Source organism: Penicillium canariense (genome assembly GCF_028826845.1).
Source record: "Penicillium canariense strain IBT 26290 chromosome Unknown utg000002l_segment0_segment0, whole genome shotgun sequence".
NCBI classification, from domain to species: domain Eukaryota; kingdom Fungi; phylum Ascomycota; class Eurotiomycetes; order Eurotiales; family Aspergillaceae; genus Penicillium; species Penicillium canariense.
In genome coordinates this window covers 2,101,566-2,128,573 of record NW_026622729.1, presented here as the reverse complement: position 1 = coordinate 2,128,573, position 27,008 = coordinate 2,101,566, and the positions used below count along the sequence as shown (strand labels likewise).

The window sequence follows — 27,008 nt, the reverse complement described above, 5'->3', positions numbered from 1 at the left end:
ATCTATCATTCCGTTAGGCTAGTTTTGAAACCATCGTCGCATTGGATATTCAATATTCCTTGGCAGCCAGCACTCTGTAACAACCCTTGCAATTGTACCCTCTAATTGCGCTGCAATACAGCAGTCTAGTACTCGAAGCTGGTGCTTGCAAGCCTCGTGGGCATGCAAGAAACCAGATATCCTCTCCTAGGTAACGCATCAAGTGCATAGGGCCATGACCGAAAAAGCCCTCAAATGTCCCATCTAGCGTGCCACCTGTTCCAGTACAAGTGAAAAGTGATTCGATTTTGGCAAATTCATATTGGTCGACGTAATTTGTCTCCATCAGTCCTGGAGATTTTCTGTGCATTCCTCTTGACAAGGGGCATCAGTAATGGCATCAATGGCATCTTCGGGTTTCACGTATATTAGATGGCCTTTAAATATCCAGAAGCCCAGCATAATGACAAGTAGGTGGAAAGGGTGATTGGGTAACAGCCCAGCACAAAATAGGCAGAGGTATGAGAATTCGACGTCAGCGGCAGAAGTCACAGATTATCAATCGAAACTCTATACGAATCAACTGTTAGCTGGAAATAATCGGAAGTCCGGTCGAGCGGTGGCATAGGGGCCGCTGAAAAAGTGATAATCTTTTTGTGGCTACGATTCTACAGCCTAGGACTTGGATCTACGAAAAAGGGTTATGGCCTTCATCCCGCTTAGACATTACATGAGTGAAACCCCAACACAGGAGTCTGCTATTTTCAGCATAGGGCCGACAATCTGTCTTACCCGGATTTGACCACTCTGGTCAATCTAAACGGCCTTGAGATCCCACGGAAGTAACCGGATATAAGCGTCCCATAATACGTGAGCGGTCGCACAGGCCACATGGTCCAGCTGTCCAATGATCTATAGCCATATTCGATCCATGTTCCTGACCCAACGGCAGAGGCTGTAGCTGAATGGTCATACCAATATTCCCCTCAAACACCGTATTAGACGCCTCAGCACCAAAACATACTCAGCTGACGGCTGTGCTCATCTATGATAGGGCCACTGTTGGAACTCTGTTGGCGAATGATCAACTCCAGCAACTATCCGGGGGGCTATCCGAAGAGGCCACGGGGCCTATGGATTGCCTAATATCCCGCCTATCTATCCACGCCACCTAGGGGAACCGGGCTGTAAGCGCTACAACTAGTAGTTCGCGACATGTTGCGTGGTCGATGGGGCCGCGCTTCCGAAATTATCCTGGCCATAGCTCTTATTAAGATCACACTTTCCTCAGCCACCCCGTAGATCAGCATTCGACCAATCCCTCGCTAGTCAACACGGCCCCCAATCCTGTTTCCTCGATGAAATGAGGCCCGATATATGTCTTGTAGGATTAGATCAGCAGTTGAAACACATGCGGTATATCGCGGCGCCTGAATCTGTCTCTATTTAGACATCTAAGAATTGTTTGAGGGAGTCGACTATATAATGTTTACTGTAGCTCCCTCTTGGGTAAACACAATTTCACAACGATCTCTTTCCACCGCTGACAATAAAAATCTTCAACATCAAAACAGAAAAGCTATTCATAGTTCAACTTCACTCACAAAATGCTTATTGGTGCTTCTCATATGGTCCTGCTCGGTACGAACGACACCTCTGGAAACTCCACTGGAAATTCAACGACAAAGCCTGCGTCTGAGTCCAAGCCTCAGACTAGCACCAGCACCACCGTCAAATCTGGGCCAACTAAAGGCTCGCCTCCTGTCCAAAGCGGAAAGTAGTAGCTTTCTCTTCTTGTCGCTCTGGGTGTCACAAATATCACTTATAGCCGATATGGGGGTCCGACTTTCTCTTGGGGCGAACAACTGCGATGATGCTACTTTGGAAGCTGATCTGTCTCTCGCCTGTGGCATGTCACCATGTCACGCAAGCCTTCTATGGGCACTGCTATATTTGGGGTATCATTGACCGGTTATTTAGGTAATTCTTCCACTGCTGGCTCTTTTCTTGGTCACCCAGCTGATTACTTACAGTTGTTGAACAAAGAAAGGGCGGTTAAATGCAAATATTCAGCGCACATCTACCCCTGCACCATGAGCGAGCGCCTTGAGATTAATTTTCTTCCTGTTTTCCTATGTCTGTCTCGTTTGTTTTCCTCTTTTTACGTTCTTTTCAGTTCTTGACCTTTCGTCGTCGCAATCTTGGTCACACATAACTCTTCTTGACGTTTGAATATCCATTTGTGCCCTTCATGATTTCGGATTTGTAGTTGTTAGCAGCCATTTCGTGCACGAATGACCCCACATCATTCCCTTTCCAATCCTCAAACGGTGTCCATTTCAGCGTACCCATTTATTTAATCACGTGGAGCCAATCCAAGCACAGTTCAAACATAACTAAAGCATGTCACTGGAAGGCGGCGGGAGGTAACTGCTGCTAGCCGTCTTTGGTTAGGGACGATGAGTCAGTGATGTCTGATTCATAACTGTAGAGAACTAGCGATACCACAGAGGTTGAAGATTGTCAACCAAACCCCGACCGAAGATCCTTGTTCTCCAACCAGAGCGTGGACATGCTACTCTAGTACCCGGCATCCGAAGTGTTGAGAGTCCTTGCAGCATGGATAGGCAGCCGCCGTTTGACTCTTCGTCACCGCGGCAATTGCCGGAGTCGCTCCCAGACTCGGCTTTGCAGAACATAGTAGATAACGATGTTCCTGGGGGCTGGCTACCTGATGATCCCATTGTTGACTGGAATACCATGGCTGATTTCTATTTTTGTGCATCGGGACCCACCAATCTGGAAAGGCCCCAATGTACAGGCCTCGACTCATCTCAAGGTCTCTCGTCACCATCGGAAGGAAACAATACGAACCCGGACACGTGGTATTCAAGCGAATCAGTTCAGCTTCCACAGGTCGGAAGTTTCAGATCAGCAATTCCCTCTCCGAATCTTGGAAATATTTCACAGTGGCTTGATGGAGCTTATCGCCCGTCAACTCCTTGCAGTCATTGTCGCAGACATCGGCTCCAGTGTTTGATTATTCGCACCACTTCCGCAAATCCGAATCCCATCGCGTCATGCTCTAGCTGTGTGGCTCTTTTCCGAGAATGCAGCCTTGCCAAAGGAGAAAAACGCGTCGCATCTGGCTTTGAGACCTTCACTCCAGTTTTAGGCCATCTACATGGCCTACCTGAGGATGCAGAAACTGGCGTATGTCCTCGCATATAGTGGACCACGAACCCAAGCTAACTATCCGAGCAAGCGTGGTGATATTCCTTCCATTGTGGAGACCGGGGAGGCACGAAAAGAGTCTAAGCAATTCGTCAGAAAGGGGGCCCGGGTCTTGCGTGAATGGTTCTATCAGCACCAAGAATTCCCATATCCAGACGACGACGAAAAGCGCCAGCTATCTAGTGAAACTGGATTCTCTCTAAAACGCATATCAACATGGTTTGCCAATGCCCGCCGACGACAAAAGCAGAAGATTCAGTCAGCCAATCTCTTATCCGCCACCCGCTCCCGCGTCGGTTCGCCCCTAGTTACGAGCACTTTGAGCTCGTTGACTCCTATGGAGCGATGGCAAGCATCCCCCCCAGAAGATGAATCTGTTTCAGAGTCCGTGATTCAAGACGCCATCACTTCCGGTACCGTCGAATCCGATCATCCGATAGATCCATTCCAACTCGATGAATCTACTATGGACCTATTCCACTTCGATGAGGCATCCTCTCATCTTGCATCCTCCATCTCCAGTTTCGGAAGCAGAGCCTCAGAGACATCTGACAGTATCTCATCAGCATGGAGCCATCAATCAGGCCGAGAGGGAGGAATGCCTTTCCCGCTGCTCTCGCAGACAAAGAAACCCCGCCACCGAGGCCATTCGCGACGACAATCAAACGTAGAAGAGCACCAATATCAGTGCACTTTCTGCACGCACTCGTTCAAGAAACGAAATGATTGGTCACGCCATGAAAAGAGTGTTCATCTTCAACTCGACTCCTGGGTCTGTACACCCAACCTCATCGAACTGGAGCAACAATGGAGCGCTCATCTGGCCGAGTGCTGCTTTTGCGATACCCCATTGCCACTCGCTGCTCACTTGGAAGAGCATGAATTCCATATCTGTGCTCAAAAGCCTGAATCTGAGCGTTCGTTCAGCCGAAAGGATTATCTTTGGCAGCACTTGCGCAAGTTTCACGCCTGCACCAAACCTCCCATTCCTAGTCTCGGTGCCTGGTGTGGTACAGGTGCAAATGCGCAAAGCCGGTGCGGATTCTGCGACATTACTCTGCCCACCTGGGCTGTTCGAGCCCAACACTTAGGGGAACATTTCAAGAATGGAGCACGCATGGATCAATGGGAAGGTGACTGGGGGCTGGACCCGACGACCATGGGTGTTTTGCGGAATGCAGTTCTGCCGTCCCAGCGGGCTGTGGCCGGTCGCTCTTCTTGAACACAAGACTAAGTTCATTGCAAATAGAAAACAGATTTTACACGCTAATATCGCGTAAGCTCAAGTATTCATTTCCGGCTTTCGTAAAGGTTCAACTGCAACCGAGAGATCTAGTAGGCAACAGCCTGCCACTCGCGAGTGCACCAGGCACCCAGGCCCAGTGCAAATAGCACGAGACTTCCATCTCGAATGATGTCCCTGAAAAGCTGGATTACCATCCCAACACCCCCTTGTTTTCCACCAAGTAACATTCTTCCTCCAGTGAGAACCATCTCGCCGGTAACAAAGATCAGAAACGGGTTTTGCGCGGTGGCAGGCTTCGGTGGTGGGCTACCGAACATCGCAACCGATGTTCCAATGATGAACAGCAGGTAAATAGCTACACCGAGCGCGAAAATGACATGTAGCCCCTTCCACATTCGGAGAGACTTTTGCTCCTTTGCGGTTAGCGGTTGAGTCGCTCCTCCTATCATGTTCGCAATGAATGGTGGCAGGCCGAGAGCAGATGCAATGACACCCGGTGAGAATCCAGGCTGCGACTGTCCGGGCAGAGCATCTGGGGCACCTGGGATACCTGGTGGAGGTGTGTTCGGGTCGCCTGGCATGGCCCCCAAGAGATTGCTCAGAAGTTTCAGTGTCGGGTCCTCCACATCGCTTGACTGTTGGCCTTGTCCTTGCTCCGGGGCCACCTGCCGTAGCATGGCACGGAAAGCTTCCTGCTGGGCTTGAAGGTCGTCTGCGGGCGACATTTCAGGTCGGGGTGAAGGCAAGGGCCGGATCTCTGGTACGGGAGACGGGGATGGCGAGACTGCAGTTTTAGGAGATGGTGAGGCTTCTTCTTCGGGCACTACTGGGGTCGGAGTTAGCACCCACGGCCACAGATTGAGTCAAGAACCAGCCAAGGGTTTGAGCTGGAACACCATAATGACAGGAATGGAACTTTCATATCATACCTGGTTGCGGTGTGCGGCCGCTGAGACTTGTGATCTTGTCCAGGCGCGCCGAACCTCCCTCTTTGATTTTAGCCTCACGGCGCTCACGCCGCAGGCGTGCGGCGCGCTGGGCCGGTGACTCCTCGGGTGTAGACATCGATCAAAGTAATAGTATGGTAGAAGGTAGGAGGAGCGTAAGCGATGCTCAAAGCCCGGAGATGGGCAATGGAAAGATGCTTGGACCGGTTTACGACCGCAGGAGATGGGGTGAGGTGTCGAGTGGGCCGAGATGAGCGGATTGGAGGTCCCGTGGCGATAAGAATCAACCAACTGCGGCAACAGAAACCACGGAGTATCTGTTTATTCCAACTCTTCAATTTCATTTACGACCATTTCGAACCATATTTTTCTTTTCTCCCCCTCTTACTTTGGACTCTCCATTCGTATGTTTAGGTGGTATCTCTCAGGCTTTAAGTAGCTGCTTTTGGTGTGACCGAATCCCATAGTTGGATCAACATATGTAGTTCCGATCAAACCAAAAGCGTTTCCAGGCACAAGAGCGCAAGTATTGCACAGTCATCCCATAATACTGTAGGCGTGCAGCGTTTCCTGATTTACACACGCTCTCGAACCTTTGTCATCATTCATTCTCTTAATAGCCCATAATCCAGGATAATACAATTACGACTTGCACGACATCCGATCAGCACTGGGCAGCATGATGATTGGCTTTGGGATTAGCGACAGCTGCCCAGCTAGTCTACTAAGTCGGTGAGTGAGATCTATTCTGGGCATGATCTGATCGCTAGCTGCGCAGATCAGTAGCTGGGGTATCGGCAGTCTTTGACACATACTGTGCCCGTACAACACAACCCGCAGCTGCGAGCCTGCGAGAGGGTATCAGAGTTGGACGCTCCGGGAATGTGCGGTTTGTACTCGTCCATGGTTACGCTAAATGGTGCTTAATGCCTTGTAGATATTAGTATTACATCATGGCTGAGGAGGTCATCCCTTAAGGCGGATCATTTAATCGCGAATACAGAATCCGTTGCCACGCTAATTAGTGACCCAATGGTGTTTCCTGAGCAACATCAATTGCATCTTGTCAATTTCTATCATGACCAGATCCATTTGCTCTCGACGACTTCGTGACTCTCAATCTATGAACCCTCGATCTGTATGCGCTCACAATGCCAAGTCTAGAATCACGCTACGCTGGATGGAGAGGGAAATAGCTCAGCAATGGGGCAGTGGATCTGGGGAGAAGAGTCGATCTCGATTGCCTCGAAGTTGCACATAAACGATGATCCCGCGAATCGTAAATCGCAGGGCAATTGGTATCGTCATAGCATTTCCCGGGTTTGGTCCACCGATGACGTAGTTCTGGGGAGAGCTCCGCTGAGCTGTCCGCCCGGCCTGATGGGCGGATATCTTCTCTCCGCGTGTATATCTATCTTTTTTTTTAAAAAAAAAATTGGCTTCAAATCCTTGATTGAACATCTCCTACAATAACCTGCCGTTGAAGTGGGGGTTGTTGTAAAGGAGAACTGTCTGACAACATACACTTGCACCATACCTCTGTGTCCATCTCTCTACCGAAGCTTATACGCGCGTCTTGAAACTACCATCCGTGACCACAATGGCGTCGACTACCCAGGAAGCCGGAGAGCCTCAGCGGCATCGTGTTGGCGAACACTGGAGTGGAAACAATCCCGTTCCAACCGTGCAGAAGTTCATCGCAAACCTCGACAAAGACAAGAGTCAGCGGGACCACAAAATCGATGAGGAGAACAAGGCCAAGCGGCAAAGGGCGGCTATGAAACAAAAAGAGCAATCCAAGTCTGGGAGAGCAAATGAAGGATCACAGAGCGATGTGATGGCCCATGAGGCCCGCAAGGTTGCCCAAGAAAATGTCCGCATGGTGACCGATCCGACGACCGGCAGAGAGATCGGAGTCGAGGACCAAGATGCTTCCGCAATGGAGGCTGTCAAGAATCCGAAGGTCTGTTAAACATTTGCGAGGGCCTGTGCATGAACGGTCGCTAACTGAAACATAGCTGACCGTCCCCAATGCGAACCTGGGCCGACCGACCGTACGTGCTTCTGCCGCTTGTATTATCTTGGAGATGACTATACTGACGAGATCTCCAGGAGCACCAAACTCGCCATGATCAAGATCTCTCCGAGTACAAGGAGAAGCAAGACATCACCGCGCCTCCAGATCCCATTGCCGAAGGTACAACATCTGACGTTCCCATTCGCGGCGAGAAGACAAACGTTCTCTTCCATCCTACCCCAACAGTCTCATATAAGCCTATGTTCGATAACTTGGAGAAGCGCGCCACCGCATTATGTGTCGGGATTCCCTTCGCTATCATTGTACTTGGGCGGACCTTTGGGGGGTCCCTATGGGGCCTCATCCCGCTGGCGGCTTGCATCGCAAGTGGTGTGTGGCTATGGGTGCAAGAGGTCATCAGAAGTGGCAAAGAGATGGAATGGGCTAGTGAGCAGATGCGCGGCCAAATGGTAAAGCCTTCTATATTCGACCACTCAACGGTTCTCAATGCTAACAAACGAATCCAAGGCCACTGTGAATCTTCTTCCGGAATCTGTCGAATGGATGAACTCTTTCCTCGCCGTAGCATGGGGCCTCATGAACCCGGAGATGTTCATCCCTGTGGCCGATACAATCGAAGATATCATGCAAGCGTCGGCTCCTAAGGTCGTCGAGAACGTCCGAATTGCCGAGATAGATCAGGGAAACAACCCATTGCGCATTCTCAGCATGCGTGCTCTACCAGATGAGCATGTTCAACATCTCAAGGATAATATCCACGAGGAGAACATTAAGAACAAGGACCCACAAGAAGCCGCTGCCGCTGAGGAGGGTGGTAGCTACTACAATATGGAGGCTGCTTTCGCTTATCACGCAAAACCAAGCAGTGGGTCGACCTCATCCAAGGCCCGCAACATGCATATGCACCTGATTTTCTACTTGGGAATTCGTGGCCTATTCGGAGTCCCATTTCCGGTTTTCGTGGAGTTGATCGAGTTGGTTGGTACAGTCCGTTTGCGCTTCCAGATGATGCCCGAGCCACCATTCATGAAAGAAGTCACCTTCAGCTTGGTCGGTACTCCGCATGTACGGGCGGGCTGTATGCCCATGATCCGTCACGGTGTGAACGTTCTCAACCTGCCCCTGATCTCGAACTTCGTCAACTATGCAATTGGCGCCGCCTGCTCCATGTTCGCGGCCCCGAAATCCATGACTATGGATCTTAGCATGATGCTGAAGGGTGACGATATCCAAAAGGAAACACAGGCGCTTGGTGTTATGTGGATTCGGATTCACCGTGCGGTTGGCCTGAGCAAGCAGGATCGCCGCGGCAGCGAGGGTGGTGGCAGCGACCCTTACATTAACCTTTCCTTCTCCAAGTATGGAAAGCCCATGTACTGCACCCGCGTTATCACCGACGACCTGAATCCGATCTGGGAAGAGACTGCCGCACTCCTCGTCACCCCCGAATTGATCAAGGCTAACGAGAACCTGAGTGTTGAACTCTGGGACTCGGATCGGAACACAGCAGATGACATTGTCGGCAAGGTCGAGCTGCCCATTCGCGAAATGCTCCAACACCCCGGCCGCATGTATCCGCAAGTCTCCAAATTGCAGGGCCTTGACGAAGGTAGCGAGATGCCGGGCCAACTGCACTGGGAAGTCGGATACTTTGGCAAGCCCAAGCTGCGCCCTGAGCTGCGCACTGATGGCAAAAAGAAGGACCTCCCGGAGAACCTTAAGGGAGATCCGACCTTCGAAGATGAGAAGGGCATTATTACCAATGAAGAAGAAGATGCTGTTGTGCATACGCCACCCGATCCCATCTGGCCTAGCGGTATTTTGAATATTGTTGTCCATCAGATCGTCAATCTCCAGCTTGCCAATATTAAGGGCAGTGAGGGCAATCGCAAGGGTAAGGAATATGAGCCTGCGAAGCCGTCCGGTGAGAATACCGAAGAAGAGGGCGGCCAATTGCCCACCAGCTATTGCAAGATCATGCTCAATGATCAATTGGTATGATTTCATGCACATCCATTGTCTGTTTCTCCGCATACTAATTGGGTGCGTTTCTGTAGGTCTACCGCACTCGCCCGAAGGCCGTCAGCTCTAAGCCTATCTTCAATGCTGGCACAGAGCGCTTTGTCCGCGATTGGCGATCTGCTGTCGTCACTGTGACTGTGCGAGACCAGCGTTATCGTGAACACGACCCCATTCTGGGCGTTGTTCCCATTAAGCTGTCCGATATCTTCCAAACAAGCTCACAGGTAACCCGCTGGTACCCTCTGGACGGCGGCGTCGGCTTTGGACGCATCCGTATTTCGCTTCTCTTCCGCCATGTTGAGACCAAGCTGCCACCAAACATGCTCGGCTGGGACGTTGGCACTTTTGAATTTGCTAGTGACAAGGTCGTCGCAAAGGGATATGGCCGGCTCTCCAAGATCAAGCTGCGCACCGGCGGCAGCACGGGCAAGATCAACCGTCACGTTGGCAAGCTAGAGGGCCAAGATGTAACCTACGACACCTCTGACGAGCACTTCCGGGATAGTCTGCGCATGCCTGTGAAACACAGATACCGCGCGCCAATCGTCTTCGAGTTCCACACTCCAGGCAAGCGAGGCGCGGCCGCTTATTCCGTTCTCTGGCTCCAGCATCTAGTAGACAACGAAGAAACCGACATCGACCTCCCAATATGGACAACCAAGAACGGTGCCCGCCTCACACAGAACTACATTACCGAACAGAACTGGAAAGCCAAAGAGGTGCCCGGGCTGGAAGACCTGACCGAAGTAGGCCGCCTGCAATTCAAATGCATGTTCTCCCCGGGTATCGACGAGTCTCACGAGAGATTTGTCGTTGACAACGACTCTCGCGAGACGTTTGAGACTTGGGAAGCCTGCATTGCACAGGGAGTCCGCTCGCGCAGCGTCTCGGTCGAAGTCCCCGCCGAAGTCCAAGAGAAGCACGAGCAGTCGCTCATCGACGGCCGTGACGTTCTCAAGCAAGCTGACCCCACTGAGCGCCGCCGCTGGATCGACCGAGAGGGTCATGATTGGAGCGGCGCTTTCGGGCATGACCCACGCGCATACACAGACTCTGACGGCCACAAGGTCGCCGAGCCCGGGCGCGATAAGCCTCCTCATGACCCCGTGACGCCGCCGCCGCTGAAGGGCCAGCCAGCACGCCAGTCAGGCTCACAGGATGGGGACCAGGCGCTGAAGGAGGGCACTAACGATATCACTAGCGAGTCGGAGGCGTCGGAGACTGAATCGCTGTCACAAGGCCCGTCGACGATTAGTCCTACTGCTACGACAGGATATTCACAAGCGAGCAGTAGCTCGCTGAGCAAGAGCGATATAGGGAAGGCGAATCGGCGGAGTGAGCAGCGCCAGCAGCGTGGAATGATGCAGTGGCGACCCGCCCGTAATGCGGCATTTGCAAAGGACGAGGCGAAGTTTGCGCTGAGGAAGCTAAAGAAGAAGATCGGGACGGGGGATTTGACCGGTAGAGAGCCGGATGTGGAGACTGAGACTTGAACTTCAGGTGGTTGTTGGAATGTTGAATGTCGGGCAATGCCTTGGAAGTGAAGTATATTCAAGTCTCGGGATGAGTGTAAAAGGTGTCCGCTGAGATATCTGTGATATATTACGATACTTATGTCCCAATGAACACGAATACTTGTACGCACAGTTCGCCAATCACCGTGACATCGTCTTGGAAATATTACCTATGATATTTGCATATGGCCCCCGAAGAAGAGGATAGATGGAAGAATTAACATGTCAGACTAGTTGGTTCCATCATCGCCTTCAATTTCCCCATGAATAATTGCCTGCAGAATTTGAACGGTGATGTGCAACGTCGGGGTCAGGTCCCATATATTCCCTCTGACAGGTGGAAGTATATAATAATTTTGCTATTGGTGAGTGGAGAGTGTAGATTGAAAAATGAAACAATGGCATGGAAGGCTCAGCATTATGACCAGAACACGCTATTTGCATCTGACAATCTTACTGAAAGCAGATTCACAATATATGTAACCAGCTCAAACGTCATATCATGGAAGATAGAATCATGTGAAAGTAAATCATGTGAAATAAAATCAAGATGAAATCAAGCCTGCCGCCGGTCATCATCTTGTCCTACGAAGGCAATTGGGGTAATTAGATTAGGGCTTCTCTGCACGAAAGAGGCTACTTCAATAAATTGAGCTCTGTTAAGGCTAATTAATTAGGAACGTAAATAGTCGGGAATCTAAATCGTTAGATAGCTAGATAGAAAGCTTGATCGCTAAAGCTCGAAGTGCTCGGATCTGATTATTGTCCGACCGCATCCTTCCTCGCGGCTCGCCCTATCCATTGCGACGCTCAGCTTGGCGCACGGATAGTATCAAGAGTAACAGCCAGGTACCCAATAGCTAGCCAGCCATTTTCATTTCCCTGAATCTCGATTGAGCTCCTCGATTCTTCAATCGATCAGCTACTGAAGCCGAGCCCGGTTGAGACCCGCAGCGGGCGGACCCGGTGACGCCGATCGTGGACCGATGAATGGACAGGTTGGGTAGCACTAGCAGCCTCTTGATGACATGGCCCTGGGCGGTGGCGGCCTGCACCTTCTGTCACCTGCCAAGCCCGCTTGTACGTCGCCTGCATCTCTCCACCACGATGGCCCGTCATTGCGTGACGCCGTGGCTGTCGGAAGATGCAGCCACAGCGCTTGGGCGCCATTTCGCCGAGCCAATACTCGCCGGCTGATCGACACCGAACGCCATTGGCTTGTACATACTCTGGTCTTGGTACGAATCATGCACGGTACAAGCATGCGAAAAAGCACGGAGTTAGAGAAATTAAATTATATGTTAGGAAGAGGGGGTAATAGAATAGTAGTAGAGTATGCCCGCGTCCACGGACAGGCACATGAAAATGTCAGAAAAGCGGCCAACCCAGAAAGCCCCCAGCGCCTCTATTATGTGATGAAGAACATGATTCGTCAAAAGCAGAGTATATGTATCACCATTATGCATGCTGTCAGAAGAAATGTGTAGAATGGAAGATCGTGGCCATGTAGTCATGGATGAAATGGTGGGTCTGGCGGCGGATCATCCAGTTCAGACGGTGGTATTCGCACGGAGGTCTCGGGGTGCACGTCGTCGGCGGTGGCACCTGCCGGGCCCAGCGTCCACTTCCACTCCCGCCGCCGCTTGACCCGGCCTTGCCGTGGAGTCTGGGGTGTTGATGAGGCGTCCGGATCGGATTCGAACCCATCGAGCAGTGCCACGGCCCGCACCTGTCGCTCGGTACGCATGGTGCGCCGCTTCTTGCGCTCGGTCTTGGAGAGCGGCGTCCTGGTAGCGCGCTCATCCAGGCTCACCTCATCGCTCGACGCACTGCTCATCTCGGACAGGGAAAGCTGGCTGGCGGAGTCTGAGTCGTCCTCCGCCAAGTCAGCTGGTGGCGCGTCCGCCGGGTCTGCCTCGTCGCGCACCGCCTCGTCGGCCTCCTCTTCTTGGATCAGATCCAGATGCTGTGCGGTGTAGTGCTCGGTGCGGATCTCCTCCTCGAGAGGGTTCCGATAGCTGACTTGCTTCTTGGCGGGGAAGAAGACCCGCCGTGCGCCTGCACTGCCAGGTCCACTGGCGCCTGCGGAGATGGATCCCGAGCGGCGCCGCGAGGTTGTTTCGATCGGGGAGTTGCGTAGGATGCTACGCACCCCGAGCGGAAGTTGGTAGGGGTGCGGTAGCTGAAGGTGTTGGGATTGTTGTTTGGGTGGTAGACGTAAGGGGAGATGGGTTTGCTGCTGTTGAATCGGTGGCTGGGGGCCTTGGAGGGAGGCGAGGTCGCGGAGGCGGGGGAGGTGACATCGTAGGCGTTTTTGAAGGTATTGCGGACGGTCGGCGAAGCAGTCGAGCTGGCTGCGAAGGAGAGAGAGAGACTGGTGGTCGAACTGCCAAACGTCCGCGGGAGCGAGGAGGTCTGGAGGGTGAGTTTGGGTCTGGTTGTGATGGCTCGGGGGTCACCGGGGGGTGACGAGAGACAGGACATGGTCGTAGGACATAAAGAATGAAGAGGGAGGGCGTCAAGCAAAGCAGAGTAGAAGTGTGTCGCGGGGCACACGGCGGGGGAGATCAACGAGAGTGAGTTGAGACGCGAAGTGTCGAGTGGTGGGGCCTGCGCTAAGAATAGTCGGCGCTTGCACACTGTGCACTGTGACGAGAGGGCTTGTTGGAGAGGCCCATCAACCACCAGCACCAAGTCGCGGAGCGAAGAGAACAACAAGACCTCACGATGAATCTGGGACCAACTTCCACTATTATTTTATCATTTTACATGGGTGAACCGGAGCGCAGAGTTTTCTTTGGCGTGGGCGTGTGGACAGGCAACTATCGACGCCACATCCAGCCCGGTCGGAGAGGGGGATGGGCCTCGACCGTGTTGTCGTGCCCGTTCTAAAATAATGTTAAACGGAAAAAGCGTGTGGGGATCGACGACCAATCCGCTTTAGCCAGGCGAAGAGGGAGGGAGGGGCTAGGCAGAAGAGAGCAGCTCAGCAGGAGGGGGAGTATACAGCGGACCGGAGGATGTGCTATAAAAAGAACCCGACACGATAAGTGGGGCGATCATCGGCTCAGCCCAGGATGATTCGGAACGCGTATGAGCGCCTCTCTCTCTGTCTCTCTTTTTTATGAGACGTGGTTGATTGTGGTCAACTGGGGAACTCGGAACTCCCCGCGCATTGCAGTTGGTTTGTCAAGCGTGCAGCCTCTCGTATACTCTGGGCTTTCCCCCCAATTCTCCGAGGCTTCGGAGCCGCCTGCCGGTCTAATCTGCGGTTCAGCGGCATTTCCAGCACAACATACTTTCGGCTTGCTTTTCCGTCGCTTCCTTCCACCCCAACTCCCAACTGCTCAACTGCACCGTCTGGACGGTATTCCTCGTCCCATCCTACTCTAATCCACACCCCCAACCCAGACCCGTGGCTCCATCTCCATGGCCCACAGATGCATCAACGGCGCCTGCCCTTGTTTCGCTGCCAGATAGAGCGATGCCCGTTCACGCTGCAAGTCGTTGTCACCTCGTCCACATTCGCCACATATTCCACCAACATGGACGCAACCACTAGCCTGAGTTCGACTACCCGAGGGGGTATTCGACCGTTCGTCCGGTCTCTGGTTGGGATCCACTCTGTGGTCCAGAAGCCCGAACGGTCGGACACGGCCTCGTGCAGAGTGGGTTCGGTACGACACGTGCACGACCCCGCGCGATGATGTACCACGGGGCACTCTTGGGCTACCGATTTGGCAAACTCCTGCACCAAAACTCCGAACGCAATTACACTTACCGGTTCACCTTGTAGTGTAAAATATTCGCTGGGACATACTGTTCCCAAGAATTACCGCTGCTTAGAATGTTAGCCGCGCAAAAATCGCTCCTCGGGCAGAAGTGTTATGACCCTGGTTATACTGGTGGATACGGGCTCAAGGTTCACAGATCAGAGCATATGGGGACTAAACACTGCCGAAATACGAATATTGCTGCCGTTGTTATCTAACTAGACGTTTTGACTGCTGCATTAAAGCGTTCAATCGCTTCCTTGCTAGGATATCGTGATCAACACGGTCACCATTTTCATCCTAAATAGCCAAATCAGAAATGCTCCACCAAGGCCAGCAGGCTTTTGAACTTGTTCGTTGGTCGATTTGGGTTCATGTTAATGGTCAGTAGGATGCTGATTTTTTTGCCGTGATATGCACCCGCTTAGGGTAAATTGAATGCCTTCGAATCTTAGACTTCTCAGCCCAGAAGTGCATTACACGGCATTGAAACCGGTAAATTATCAACCACTTTTGACCCTCACACAAAGTTCCTTGGCCGGCGATTTCGGTACATCTAGCGTGCTTGCGATTAGCGCATTGATAAGTCTCGGTTTTATGGTTCCCTTAGAAAATGATGCTTTGTTCTGAAAACGTCGCGTTTTACAACTGATTGGATTTTCGCTCGCTACTCAGCCATTATTACATACCGCAAGTCTCCCAAGAAAGCTCAAAGAGGGAGATCGGGACAGATCTGGCGATCTAGTCTGTTCTATGCCGCGATCTCTAAAACCTCAAGAGCTCGAACCATGGAAACAGCTCTCACAAAATACTCTTAACCACGGGATCTTCTCAACCCTTATCCTTATTCCCCACTTCCTTGGTAGATTCCACATTCCTGAACAACACTCTTCTTCACCGTTTTCAGCGCTGTCCAGAATTGAATCCGCGTCGCATGGCTCGAAGTCTTCTTCATTCAAATAAATTTTTATGTTTGCGATAGGATCTAAAGATAAGAAAAAAAAAACCAAGCCGAAGGTCAATGTCCCACTACTGCGGTTACTGTGGCCATTTGCTCGATTAGACTGTTCATATCCACCTAGCTAAGATAATTGTCTTACACAATCCCCATCATCACCAGTATACGTGTATCTGAATGAATAAGAGTATTCAGCCAGTGGCCCGGCAAGTGCCGCTTTACGAACGATTCCTCTGCCATCCATAATGCTGTGCGTGGTGAATGGCGGCGAAGAGTGGCACTGCACTGACAAATAAAGTTCTCTACTGCAAAGCATACATCCAGTTACAGTTTATTTTCTGAGCTCAAGTTTGGTTGATCTTCTGCCCGTCGATTCAACTGAAATCTTTTTGGTTGTTGGCTCTGGGACTTTTGAGGTATAAGGAATGCACGTGATCCGACCAATGTGCAAGTAGCTCATTCCCTATCTGAAACAGCAGCTCAAGGTATTGACCTTTGCTAGGATGGTGCTGTAGTATCAAGAAAGTGTTATAGCGACCCACGGAAACCTTCAGTTCTAGGCTCAAACCTGTCTGCGGCTCTAAGAGAGGTCACACATGTTCTGGACCGCAACGATACAAACTCTTAAGGGCGTGTGGCTACACTGCCAAGGTATTGCCAAGACTTCCGCGCGGGATCTGATGATGAGTAGAGAAATGTCAATCACGTTGATGGAAAGCACAGCAGTTCTTATCCAAGGGTCATGGTCGGGCGTGAACTCCGATACGATCTTTGCCTTCAGTGCATCAGCACCCAGCTAACAGTGGATGGGGTCGACCCTTTCAGATTAAATTAGACCAATGATATTGTTCAAGCTACGGAATGGCTTCTGATGTAGCCATGGCTTGACGGATGGAGAACCCCAGCATTGTCTTCACACTCGTGACGTCACATGGAAGCTCTATCAATAATATTCTCTATGTAAACTAGCAACGAAAAGGATTTAAGACAGAAAAATTCCCCCAGATTAGAAACGTTCTAGTTCTCATACTTGCCTCACCAAATCGAACCCCAGATACTTCTCGAAAATGCGTCCGACTATTCTTCTGGCTCTTGCTGCGCTGGCTGGAGTGGCTGCCTCTTCTCCTATTGACGACCTCGAGGAACGCGATCTCGAGGGACGGGCAATTGCCGTTACATGTTGGTGTTGCCAATATGCATTTCCAGTCAACATATTTGGCGTGACACAGGTCGGGAGCAATTGCAAGCCCAAACCAGTTACAGGTATGTCATCTATTGATCCTTTATTCTTAGAAGAATTATCTATCTAACAAACGTAAGGCTGCTCTGGCACACAACCTAAGTCGGTCTGTTGCAAAGCCGTACCGGTAAGATGAAACCCAGTCATGATTCCTCAACGTTGTTCCGAGGTATATATACTGACTTTCATCCAGAGTGGAAAAAACATTGCGTGCTTTGGGAATTAATCCAATTTAAAACTACCCAAAAATCTTGAGCTCAGTTAATGTTTGTGATCTTGTTAAATTATTAACCGTCTGGTTTTCTTGTCTTGGGGAAGAGAGACCTGAAGGACATATGGAATGGCAGAGGATTTCATTCATCGCATGGGGCCTCGCCAACTTGAAAAGTTTGGTTAATTTGAAAAGTTTGGTTTATTGAAAAGTTTTATTTGAAAAGTTTTGTTGTTAAGAGAGTAATCTGAACGGGCTTTCCGAAAAGGGACAAAGATAAACAAGAAGAGCTCAAAGCTAGAAAGGGAGAACTGAAAGCTAAGATAAAGTTCAAACTACAGAGTCACCAGGAGTTCGTTCCACGGAAAGGGACCCATCTCCTTTGGGGCAGATATTAGGTTCCGAGCACATGATCGTGGAAATACCCCGTTGTCTCCGCGGAATAGGGTTAGGGATGTGGGGGTGGCAAATATCAATGTCGAACCCAAATAATCGCAGTTTCCTACGGACGCTTATCACACGTTCGCTGCATTCAGCTTCTTCCCAAAATTTACGACGAAGTTAATGACTACTCCTCGTGGCAAATCAACACCAAGAACGCAAGGGTGGAGGGCGGAGGGTCTTGGTACCACATTCCGCGCCGATGACACTAGCAAACTTCCAGAAATTGGTGCTATAGAGGATGGATGACTGCGCATAAGGAGGGGTCCTATGATGGGCGTGAAGGGGAACCGTGGTAGGGCCTGTCGGTATAGGAGTGTCACCGTAACATATTGTACTGCAAATTTATGCGATCGTTTTAGAATTAGCCGCACCATGAAGCTTGATCGAATCGATTGGTTAACAAAAACTGGAACCGGTATTTTTTGATTTTGAGTATGGAATGATAGGATCCCTTTCAGCCGAAATATTCCTCCCCGGAGAACTTAAAGATCTTCCTCTGGACACGCCCGATCAAGTCCTCTACGTCAGGATACTGAGGATGATCGAACTCGACCATTTCACTTAGGTCATCCCGGAAGTCGTGGTACTGAAGTAAGTCATCGTGTGCGAGAAATCCATGCTCCTTCATTTCGCCGGTAAGGGCTTCTTCAAACTGTCGTTTCACATCCCCCGGCCTGCGGTACTGATCGCGTAGTTCCTCGTTCAATAGATTTCTTGTCAGTACCATCGCGTCCACGCGACATTGTTTTGCGTCAAGAATAGCCTTCATCTCAGCCGGGGTATTTTGATGGCATTTGATCAGGATGCTATCCTGATAAAACCCGAGGCCTGATCGGTGGATGTTTGAAATATGTATCTTCAATTTTTTCAAGGTGGGGGGGTCTTAAGGATTCACAACCGGGATAGGGACATTCAATGCCGCGACTGTCCGAATAAAGTGCGTAGGTCTCTAGTTTCAGCCAATTTATAGCATGCATTTCGAGCCATGAGATCTGACGAAGTTGAATGCTAGCCATCAGGTGATTCAGTAGACCGCGCGGGACATTCTTTGGGGGAAGCATGACTCGCATCGGTGTCCAGCAGTCGTCGACGAGGCTCCAGCAACGATCTTTGACCCGCCACACGCTGTAGTATAAAGCGCGGCGTCAAAGTTGTCACTACCGGTGTAGTGGAATGCAACTAAAGCTGTGATATTTGGCGGTGCCGACGTTACCAGTTCGGAGAATTCAAAGCACCTGCTCTCACCTTCAATCTCCGTCGGATACCTTGGCTGGTCGTCACTCAAGACCACATTACACGCGGAAGGGAAGAGTTCTTGTACCTTATCCCAGAATGACTGTCTCTTATGCGCCTGCTGAGTGAGGTCGGAGAATGAAAGACTTAGCTCCACCTGCGTAATGCGCGAGGCAAATTCGGGGCAATGGGAGAAAGGAGAACGTTTGGAATGAACCAAGCCCCATAAACGTTCCGGTCGATACCAGGTGTTGCGCTCCGGCTTCCAAAACAATTCCACGCATTCGTGTCTGGTATAAGAGGAAGCGTGCGTGAGATGAAAAAGCGTTGGCGTATTGCAGCATTGAAAGATCATCCGGTGGAGTTCCGGCGGCAAGTCCATGAAACGATGGAACAGCTTGGGACCGGGAAATGGAAGCCCTTCCGGCGCAACAAAGTAATGAAAGGGAGTAATTGGCAATGAGCCGTGTTGCATACATAATTTGAAATCCGTCATGGCCGGCGGTAACAGATGATACTGTGCGCAGTCTCTTGGAGACCGGGGGAGTGGCATAGCAGGTAGAGATGGTAGTGATGATGGGGATGGTGATGGAGCTGCTGATCTGAGTGATGATAGTGGCAGTGATGAAGATGAAGGGGAAGATGATGGCGATGGTGATGGTGATCGTGGTACAGCTAACAGTTCCTCACGAGGAGGAATAGGCGGTGCTGGGACCTGACCTTCAAGCACCGGTTGAGACCCCAGGCCACGCGAACCTGGTGTCGGGTGCGACGAGAGCTCATTTCCAGACGCGGACTGAAAATCCAGGGGAAGTGACATGGCAGATAAGGCCAGTTATAACACCGAGGTGCCGACCCTCAGGGGAGTAGTTGTGACAGCGTTTCGATAAGCTGTCCTGAATCGTGCTGAGACTATGCTGGGGGCCGAGAGGTGAGACGGTAAGGAGGGGATGTTCCAGGATCCAATCGAGATCCTCTGGATGTTTGACAAGTTTTGGTCAGGCATGAGCGAGTTGGCGACTAGGCCTGGCTAACATGGCGTACTGATATTTCACAATTCAAAAAGGCTAAGTCAATCCACAGCTTTCACCTCACGAAGCATAGTAGACTCCCGCGTAACTAGGAGTGGCCCGCAGATACACCAGCCACACTTTGAGCCCCACCAGCCACGTGCCGAGCCCGCCGATCATGGAGAGCTTGCTTTTACGGTGTATTCCCTACATGAATTGCCCCCGGGCGGCTGGTAAGACTTGTCGCTACGAACGAACGACCCGGCATTGATCCACTCATGGAGAAGCCTGCGTGGGCACCGAGTCGATGGCTGCAACACCGACACGCAACGACCGTCGAGTCATTCTCCACCTGGTAGAGCACGCTCCCCGTTGCCCTCACCCAGCTTCCCACCGCTAATGCACTGATCCCAGGATTATGATTGCTTCTATGCCTCTGTCTTTGAGGTAGAGCAGCCGGCGCTGAAGTCGTTGCCCCTAGCAGTCCAGCAGAAACAGATTGTGGTGACGTGCAACTATGAGGCCCGGCGGCGGGGCCTGCACAAGCTCCAGCTCATCAAAGATGCAAAACGGATTTGCCCTGACGTGGTCGTGGTCCTGGGCGAGGACCTAACCAGGTTCCGCAATGCTTCGAAGGATCTCTACTTGTTCGTGCGTAGCTTCATCTGGGGCGGGCGGGTCGAGAAGCTGGGCTTCGATGAACTCTCGCTGGATGTAACGGAGATGATCGATTACAATGTCCAGCTATTAAATGCGATTGACTTGACCACGGCATTTTTCCATTTGGACCCAAAGGACCCGACCGTGGGATTTGCCTACGATGCAACTCACTATCTGGGTGCTACCTATCCGCCTACGAAGGATGAGCCTGCAAGTCCACCAGAGACATCATCGCTTGAAATGAAGCTGCTGGTGGCCTCCCATCTCCTGGGGTATCTGCGAAGCCAGATGGAACATGAGAAAGGCTTCACGGCTACGGGCGGTGTTTCGACGTCGAAGCTGCTGGCCAAGTTAGTCGGGAGCGTCCATAAACCCAACAACCAAACTACGCTACTTCCGCCATATGAGACCCCTGAGGATGCCATCGCCCAAGAGAGCAATGTCACCCGGTTCATGGATGCCCACGAAATCCGAAAAATCCCCGGGATTGGCTCTCGAATCGCCCACAAGCTAAGGATCAAGGTGACGGGGCAGAATACCGAGGAGGAAAAGCTGACGGTCCGCGACGTTCGCCTGTTCCCTGGGATGGGTCCGCCAGCCTTGGAGAAAGCACTCGGCGGACCGGGCGCCCCCAAAGGGGATTGGGATAAAAGTCTGGAGCATCCTGCATGGGGTAGACAACACCGATGTGCTCGAAGCACGCGACCTGCCCACCCAGATTAGTATCGAGGACTCGTATGGTCGTGGTCACCTAGACAACATCGACACGGTACGGCGCGAGTTAGAGGCACTGGCGAGGAGTTTGATCCGGCGAATGAGAACTGATCTGCTTGACAAGAGTGACAAGAGTGACAAGTCTGACAGCGCTGCGCCTCAGCCCCAGTGGCTGGCACACCCGCGCACCTTGCGATTATCGACCCGCCCACGGAACCTGCCAGAGAGCGACGGGTTGCGGACATACAATGCCAATCGCATTTCACGGTCGGCGCCACTGCCCAGCTTTATTTTCCATCTGGACGAGCATATCGATGCGATTGCCGAGCGACTAGTGCGAGACCACGCGATGGCAATGTTCCGCAAACTGCACCCTGAAAGGTCGGGGTGGGACTTGGGGCTGATGAATATCGCGGTGACCAATCTGGTGGAGAGCGCGGGAGACCTGAAGCAGAGCAGCGGGCGAGACATCAGCAAGATGTTCCGTCAGCAAGAGGCGGTGCTGCGGGACTGGACGGCACGCGAGCCAAACAATCCGGACCAGGGAGACCAGTCGTGCGGAGGGAGAATGCAGCAGCCTAGCGCTTCTGCAGCCGAGTCGGATGGGGCGGATGGGGAGTGGCAGGAAGAAGATGAAGCCGACGACGATGCGTGGCTGGGCGCGAGTCTGGCAAGTGTCGAGGGTGTCGAGTGTCGCCTCTGCGGAGCCGCCATCCCGTACTTTGCGCAGCTGGCGCATCAAACGTTCCATGCGGCAGAGAAGGACGAGGTTGGAGAAATTTAAGGGTTTGGATGCATACTATGGGGGCGTACAAGTGCTATGTACTGGGAACGCGAGCTGTGCACGATAAGAATAGTAACAGGGCATAAATCATAACCGTTTTAATCTCACTAATCGAATGCCCTGAAATGTGATGTTTCAGCTTGCCAAGGCCAAGCCTCGTTGACCATTGGATTGTTTGTGCTTGGCGATGGATTCTGCTGGCTCCGCCTCGTCACTGGCGCTTGGCCGTCAGATCATTCGCGTCAACTCTCGCCTTGTTCCCTCTTATCTCTTCTCACCAACTTATAATCCCTCTATCGTTTCCGATTGTCTGCCAGCACTGTGGTGTTGGTGATGGTATTGTGATTACTTCCGCCGATCCCGAGCTCTCCGAGTGGACCCTGCGATCCCTGAATCTTGTTCCCCATGGTTGCGTGTCTGGACCCTGGAAACCCTACCCACCGACCCTGAGCGCCGCCCGAGGGTTTCTTCCTCCCCCAACCATCATTGCCCGACAATGAGGTTTCCACGGAGCGTCCTGCCCATCGTCGGTGCAGTGTCGGCTCTTTTCACACACGTCCAAGGTGCGTTGTCCCATGCTCCGCTGTCGTAACGCTACTCACTGATCTTGTCCCAGCGCGATCCCAGGCTACAGAAGCCATCCGCCAGCTTACGCCGGTCGACAATGCGATCATTCGTACACCGGAACACCAAATAGACCATCTTTCACATTTTGATCTCACCTTCGAACTACACCGCGACGGAAAACGCATAAAGCTGGAACTCGAGCCGAATCATGATATTCTTGCAGACGATGCGTACGTGCAATACATTGGCGCTGACGGATCGTGGGAGGGTGAACCCATCCACCGACACGAACATAAAGTCTTTCGCGGTCGCGCCCTGGTCGGCTCGGGCAAGGGACGATGGACTCCAAGCGGCTGGGCTCGAGTTACTGTGAAACAGGACGGACCCGAGCCGCTGTTTGAGGGTGCGTTCAGCGTCGACGGCAATAAACACCACATCGAGCTGCAGTCTACCTACCTGGCGAAGAAGCGCCCGATCGATACCGATATCGAGCACCGAAGCGGCGACTACATGATTGTCTACCGGGACACTGACATGCTCCGATATCACACCGAGCTCAAGCGGTCACTGGCCGACCACACAGGCTGCTCTGCGGATCAGCTCGACTTCAATGCCGACTTGACCAACTCGATCTTTCCCTTTGGACTCGACCAGTCGGATAGCCAATGGGGGGTCACGCCACTGAATTCATTGTTTGGTCTCAGCAAGCGCCAATCAAGTGATATTGGCGGTGTTTCAGGTAACACGGCCGGGGTGAACCTGAAGAACACGGTGGGCGACACATCGGGATGTCCCAAGACGAAGAAAGTCGCGTTGATCGGCGTTGCCACGGATTGTGAAATGACCAACTACTTTAAGTCTAACTCTACCCCTAAGGACGCGGCCAAGGAGTGGGTCATCAACCTAGTCAATACTGCATCCAGTCTTTACGAAGACTCTTTCAACGTATCGATTGGTCTGCGCAATCTCACGGTGAATGACCAATCTTGTCCCACCACCGCCACATCGACCCTGCCATGGAATATTGGCTGCGATGGCGGCAATATCACCTGGAGACTGAATGAATTCTCCAAGTGGCGCTCGGAAAACGCAGACAACAACGCCTACTGGACCCTGATGACCGGCTGCCCGACAGGCCAGGAGGTTGGTGTTTCCTGGATGGGCCGCCTATGCACCTCCGATCTCGTCAGCTCTGAAGGTAATTCCGTGACGGGCGCGAATGTCGTGGTCGGCAACCAAGGCTCTACTTGGCAGATCTTTGCCCATGAGTCAGGCCACACTTTTGGAGCAGTGCATGACTGTGACTCGCAAACATGTGCCGAAAATCTGGAAGACTCGTCCCAGTGCTGCCCGCTGACCTCATCAACCTGCGATGCCGATGCAAAATACATCATGAACCCGTACGCTGCAGCGAGCATGACTACCTTCTCCCAATGTACCGTCGGTAATATCTGTTCTGCCATTGGCCGCAACAGCATCAAATCGACCTGTCTCTCCGACAATCGTGGGGTTGTCACCATCAGCGGCAGCACCTGCGGCAACGGAATCGTCGAGTCCGGCGAAGATTGTGACTGCGGCGGCGAGCAGGGTTGCGGTGACAACTCTTGCTGCGATGCGACAACATGCAAGTACAAGAACAACGCTGTCTGCGATGACTCCAACGACAGCTGCTGCAGCCAATGCCAGTACACCTCCGCAGGCACCGTGTGCCGCTCAAGCACCAGCGTTTGCGACATCGCTGAAACGTGCACCGGCAACTCCAGTGCCTGCCCAACTGACCAGTACAAAGATGACGGCTCCTCCTGTGGCGACTCCGGCGCAGGTCTCCAATGCGCCAGCGGCCAATGCACGAGCCGCAACTACCAATGCCGCTCGGTGATGGGCACCCTGCTCAACAGCAACAACACCTGGGCTTGTGACAACACGCAAGCTCCGTCCTGCAGCCTGGTCTGCGGCGCACCCCCGGGCGTCACCGAGTATCCTGCCGGCACCTGTATCGAAATGAACCAGAATTATCTGGACGGCACGCCGTGCGATGCGGGCGGCAAATGCTACGGCGGCCAGTGCAAGGGCTCTTCTGCCGCTGGCTGGATTCGCGACCACAAGAACCTCGTGATTGGCCTGTGTGTCGGCGTGGGCAGTCTCATTGTTCTCAGTCTGCTCTACTGCCTCGTCAGCCGCTGCCGAATGGCACTGGCTAGGCGCCGCATAGCCAAGAACCGCCGTCCCCCACCTCCGATGGGTCGGTACCCTGGCCCGATGCCTGGCCCGATGCCTGGGCGAGGACCCCCTCGCGGACCACCACCTGGTCCGCCCATGAACCAGTGGTATGGCTATCCCAACGATGGATACCACAATGTACCGCCGCCGCCGCCTCGGTACAGCTAGTGATGACCTCTCTCCTTTCCGAATATTTCCTTTATTGATGCTAGTATACAGGGCATTCTGCCGCCTTTTTTTGTCTTCCTTTTTGCATCGCGTCATGTCTAGTTCAGGGGCTGGCTGCTTTGGTTCTGGGCCGGAGGACGGCCTACGCAAACTTCCATTTTTTTTTTCATTCTGGCGTCGCTATTGAGTGGTTTGTCGGATTTCAAATGTGCCTCCCGGGATATACGGGGGTAATTGGATCTTATGGACTTTTCTTTCCTTCTTGTAAATGTGTGTAATGCTTGTCTACATGTTTGATTTTACTTTAGAGAGGGGTAGACTCCCACTCGTGACCTTTGATACTGCCGCATAATTCGCTCCAGGTTTGAAAGTTTAGGCGTTCACCGGGACAATCGGAGTCAGGAACCAGTAGTCCATTCACAGGGAGAGGTAAACTTGAAGACATGGCAAATTCAATGGCATGGGACTGAACAAAATACCCAAACGGTAAAACACATGAAACAAGCAGAAAATAGAAACCCAACACCAGAAAACCCCCATGCAAGGCACATCACAGTAAGCCCCTTTCTGTCCAGGAGGCACGTTCACTGCCAACAAATCCCCACAAACGCCTCCCTCGTGACACCCCCAACGCCCTCAAGGTCAAACTCCTCAATCATAGCCCTAAGCTCCTCCTCCTCGAGCCCTGTCTCCCCAAGCTCCCTCGCAACACGCCGCAAATCCTCCAGGTCAATGAAGCCCTTGCCGCCTTCGTCAAACAGCTCGAACGCGCGCAGAATCTCGTCTCGTGGGTCCCGTTCCAGGATCTTCAGCGCCGTCACAGCTTGGAAGGAGGACAGCGGCATGAGCAGATTGGATGGGTGTTGCGGGTTGGCACCGGCGTTGCCCTTGGGCGCTTGTTGGGGGTTGCCTTGTTGTTGCTGGACTTGCGGACGCGGGACGCCGTACGTTGTGAGGAGGGAGATGAGTTCTTGCTTTGCGAGGGTGAACCCGAGTGCGCGGAAGGCGACACGGAGCTCGTGGTAGTCGAGGTGGCGGTCGCGGTCCAGGTCAAAGAGGGTGAACTGTTGGTGGTGCTGGTTAGCTTTTTGATTTCGAGGGGCCTGGTCGGACCATGTGTTCGCGTGCACTCTTGCTCGAGGGGACAAAGATAGAGCGAGAGCGATTGAAGCGCGATTGAAGACGGGAAGAATAGATCGTTTCTTACTGCTTCGTTAATCTCCTCCCTCTGCTCTTCAGTCAACCGACTCAACGGATTGGCATCCTGCCCCGGGCCATGCGACTGTGTCGCCGCCTGCGCGGATGTAGGCTGCTGCGCCTGCTTGGGGCCGTCGGCGCCACCAAAGTCGGCAGAGGCTGTGGCTCCGAGGCCACGATGCCTCGAGAAGGATGAGGCGCTGAAGGGCAAGGCATTTGCGTTGACAGACCGTTCCGGCAGCTTCGTGCCCGCGTAGGAGCGCGACGCGAAGGGTTGGCCGGAGGCCATGGCGGACTCGTGTGGATGTAGTGATGCGTGCGTCGGTGTGGACTCTATTGGATTCCCAGTTGGAGTATGTCAATTGATGTGGGTTGGAAGGGATTGAGGCTCGTGGCCCGATGTTGTGTGGAGGTGGACTAGCCTGGCGGTGTTGGCGGTGGAGAGGATTCTTGACACGCGCCGACGCGGGCGGAATCAGCCGCCGTTTGGGCATCCCGCAGACTATGGAGTATTTCCTTTTCTTTTGCTTCTCTTTAGTTTTGCAGCTATGTTTCGACAACAAAAATAATTTGCAGCTTGATTCTCTATTCCATTTCGAATGAGCGCCAGGGGTATTTTAGCTATTAAGAATAACGAGAAGAGAGAAAAGGGCGATAAGTATCTATCTAGCCCCAACCGAAGTAAACAAAAAGCGCCACCCGGAACAATGCTGCACGACTCTACTGTGTCCCAGTCTCCAAACTGTACGGATTTCAAACAAATTTCTGACGGAGAAGCGCTGTATGGGTATGTTCACCGCGACACCGGAAGATAGATAGAAGCAAGCTCGTTGCTAGTGAGCTGGAACA

General features: G+C 52.3%; 8 protein-coding genes across 8 annotated transcripts; 4 read left to right on the top strand and 4 right to left on the bottom strand.

Moving 5' to 3' along the window:
• Positions 1-2,598: 2,598 nt before the first annotated feature.
• N7482_003973 (homeobox domain-containing protein) lies at positions 2,599-4,435 on the top strand (the record flags this gene model as incomplete). Its single annotated transcript, XM_056686098.1, has 2 exons — positions 2,599-3,192; positions 3,272-4,435. 2 exons carry the CDS (start codon positions 2,599-2,601, stop codon positions 4,433-4,435), a joined length of 1,758 nt encoding a protein of 585 aa, XP_056544840.1.
• Positions 4,436-4,545: 110 nt separating this feature from the next.
• On the bottom strand, positions 4,546-5,524 carry N7482_003972 (uncharacterized protein; the record flags this gene model as incomplete). Its single annotated transcript, XM_056686097.1, has 2 exons — positions 4,546-5,282; positions 5,389-5,524. The coding sequence occupies 2 exons, from the start codon at positions 5,522-5,524 to the stop codon at positions 4,546-4,548; spliced, it is 873 nt and encodes a 290-aa protein (XP_056544839.1).
• A 1,482-nt stretch (positions 5,525-7,006) lies between these two features.
• On the top strand, positions 7,007-10,959 carry N7482_003971 (C2 domain protein; the record flags this gene model as incomplete). The annotated part of the gene is made up of 5 exons (XM_056686096.1): positions 7,007-7,369; positions 7,425-7,460; positions 7,519-7,893; positions 7,952-9,439; positions 9,502-10,959. The coding sequence occupies 5 exons, from the start codon at positions 7,007-7,009 to the stop codon at positions 10,957-10,959; spliced, it is 3,720 nt and encodes a 1,239-aa protein (XP_056544838.1).
• Positions 10,960-12,490: 1,531 nt separating this feature from the next.
• N7482_003970 (uncharacterized protein) lies at positions 12,491-13,464 on the bottom strand (the record flags this gene model as incomplete). The annotated part of the gene is made up of 2 exons (XM_056686095.1): positions 12,491-13,055; positions 13,133-13,464. The coding sequence occupies 2 exons, from the start codon at positions 13,462-13,464 to the stop codon at positions 12,491-12,493; spliced, it is 897 nt and encodes a 298-aa protein (XP_056544837.1).
• A 4,596-nt stretch (positions 13,465-18,060) lies between these two features.
• Positions 18,061-18,333, bottom strand: N7482_003969 (uncharacterized protein; the record flags this gene model as incomplete). Its single annotated transcript, XM_056686094.1, has 1 exon — positions 18,061-18,333. The coding sequence occupies one exon, from the start codon at positions 18,331-18,333 to the stop codon at positions 18,061-18,063; it is 273 nt and encodes a 90-aa protein (XP_056544836.1).
• Positions 18,334-20,156: 1,823 nt separating this feature from the next.
• On the top strand, positions 20,157-22,007 carry N7482_003968 (putative DNA polymerase iota; the record flags this gene model as incomplete). The annotated part of the gene is made up of 3 exons (XM_056686093.1): positions 20,157-20,204; positions 20,264-21,098; positions 21,187-22,007. 3 exons carry the CDS (start codon positions 20,157-20,159, stop codon positions 22,005-22,007), a joined length of 1,704 nt encoding a protein of 567 aa, XP_056544835.1.
• Positions 22,008-22,503: 496 nt separating this feature from the next.
• On the top strand, positions 22,504-24,962 carry admB (uncharacterized protein; the record flags this gene model as incomplete). The annotated part of the gene is made up of 2 exons (XM_056686092.1): positions 22,504-22,570; positions 22,624-24,962. The coding sequence occupies 2 exons, from the start codon at positions 22,504-22,506 to the stop codon at positions 24,960-24,962; spliced, it is 2,406 nt and encodes an 801-aa protein (XP_056544834.1).
• Positions 24,963-25,546: 584 nt separating this feature from the next.
• cdc31 (putative cell division control protein Cdc31) lies at positions 25,547-26,448 on the bottom strand (the record flags this gene model as incomplete). The annotated part of the gene is made up of 2 exons (XM_056686091.1): positions 25,547-26,026; positions 26,170-26,448. 2 exons carry the CDS (start codon positions 26,446-26,448, stop codon positions 25,547-25,549), a joined length of 759 nt encoding a protein of 252 aa, XP_056544833.1.
• Positions 26,449-27,008: the final 560 nt, after the last annotated feature.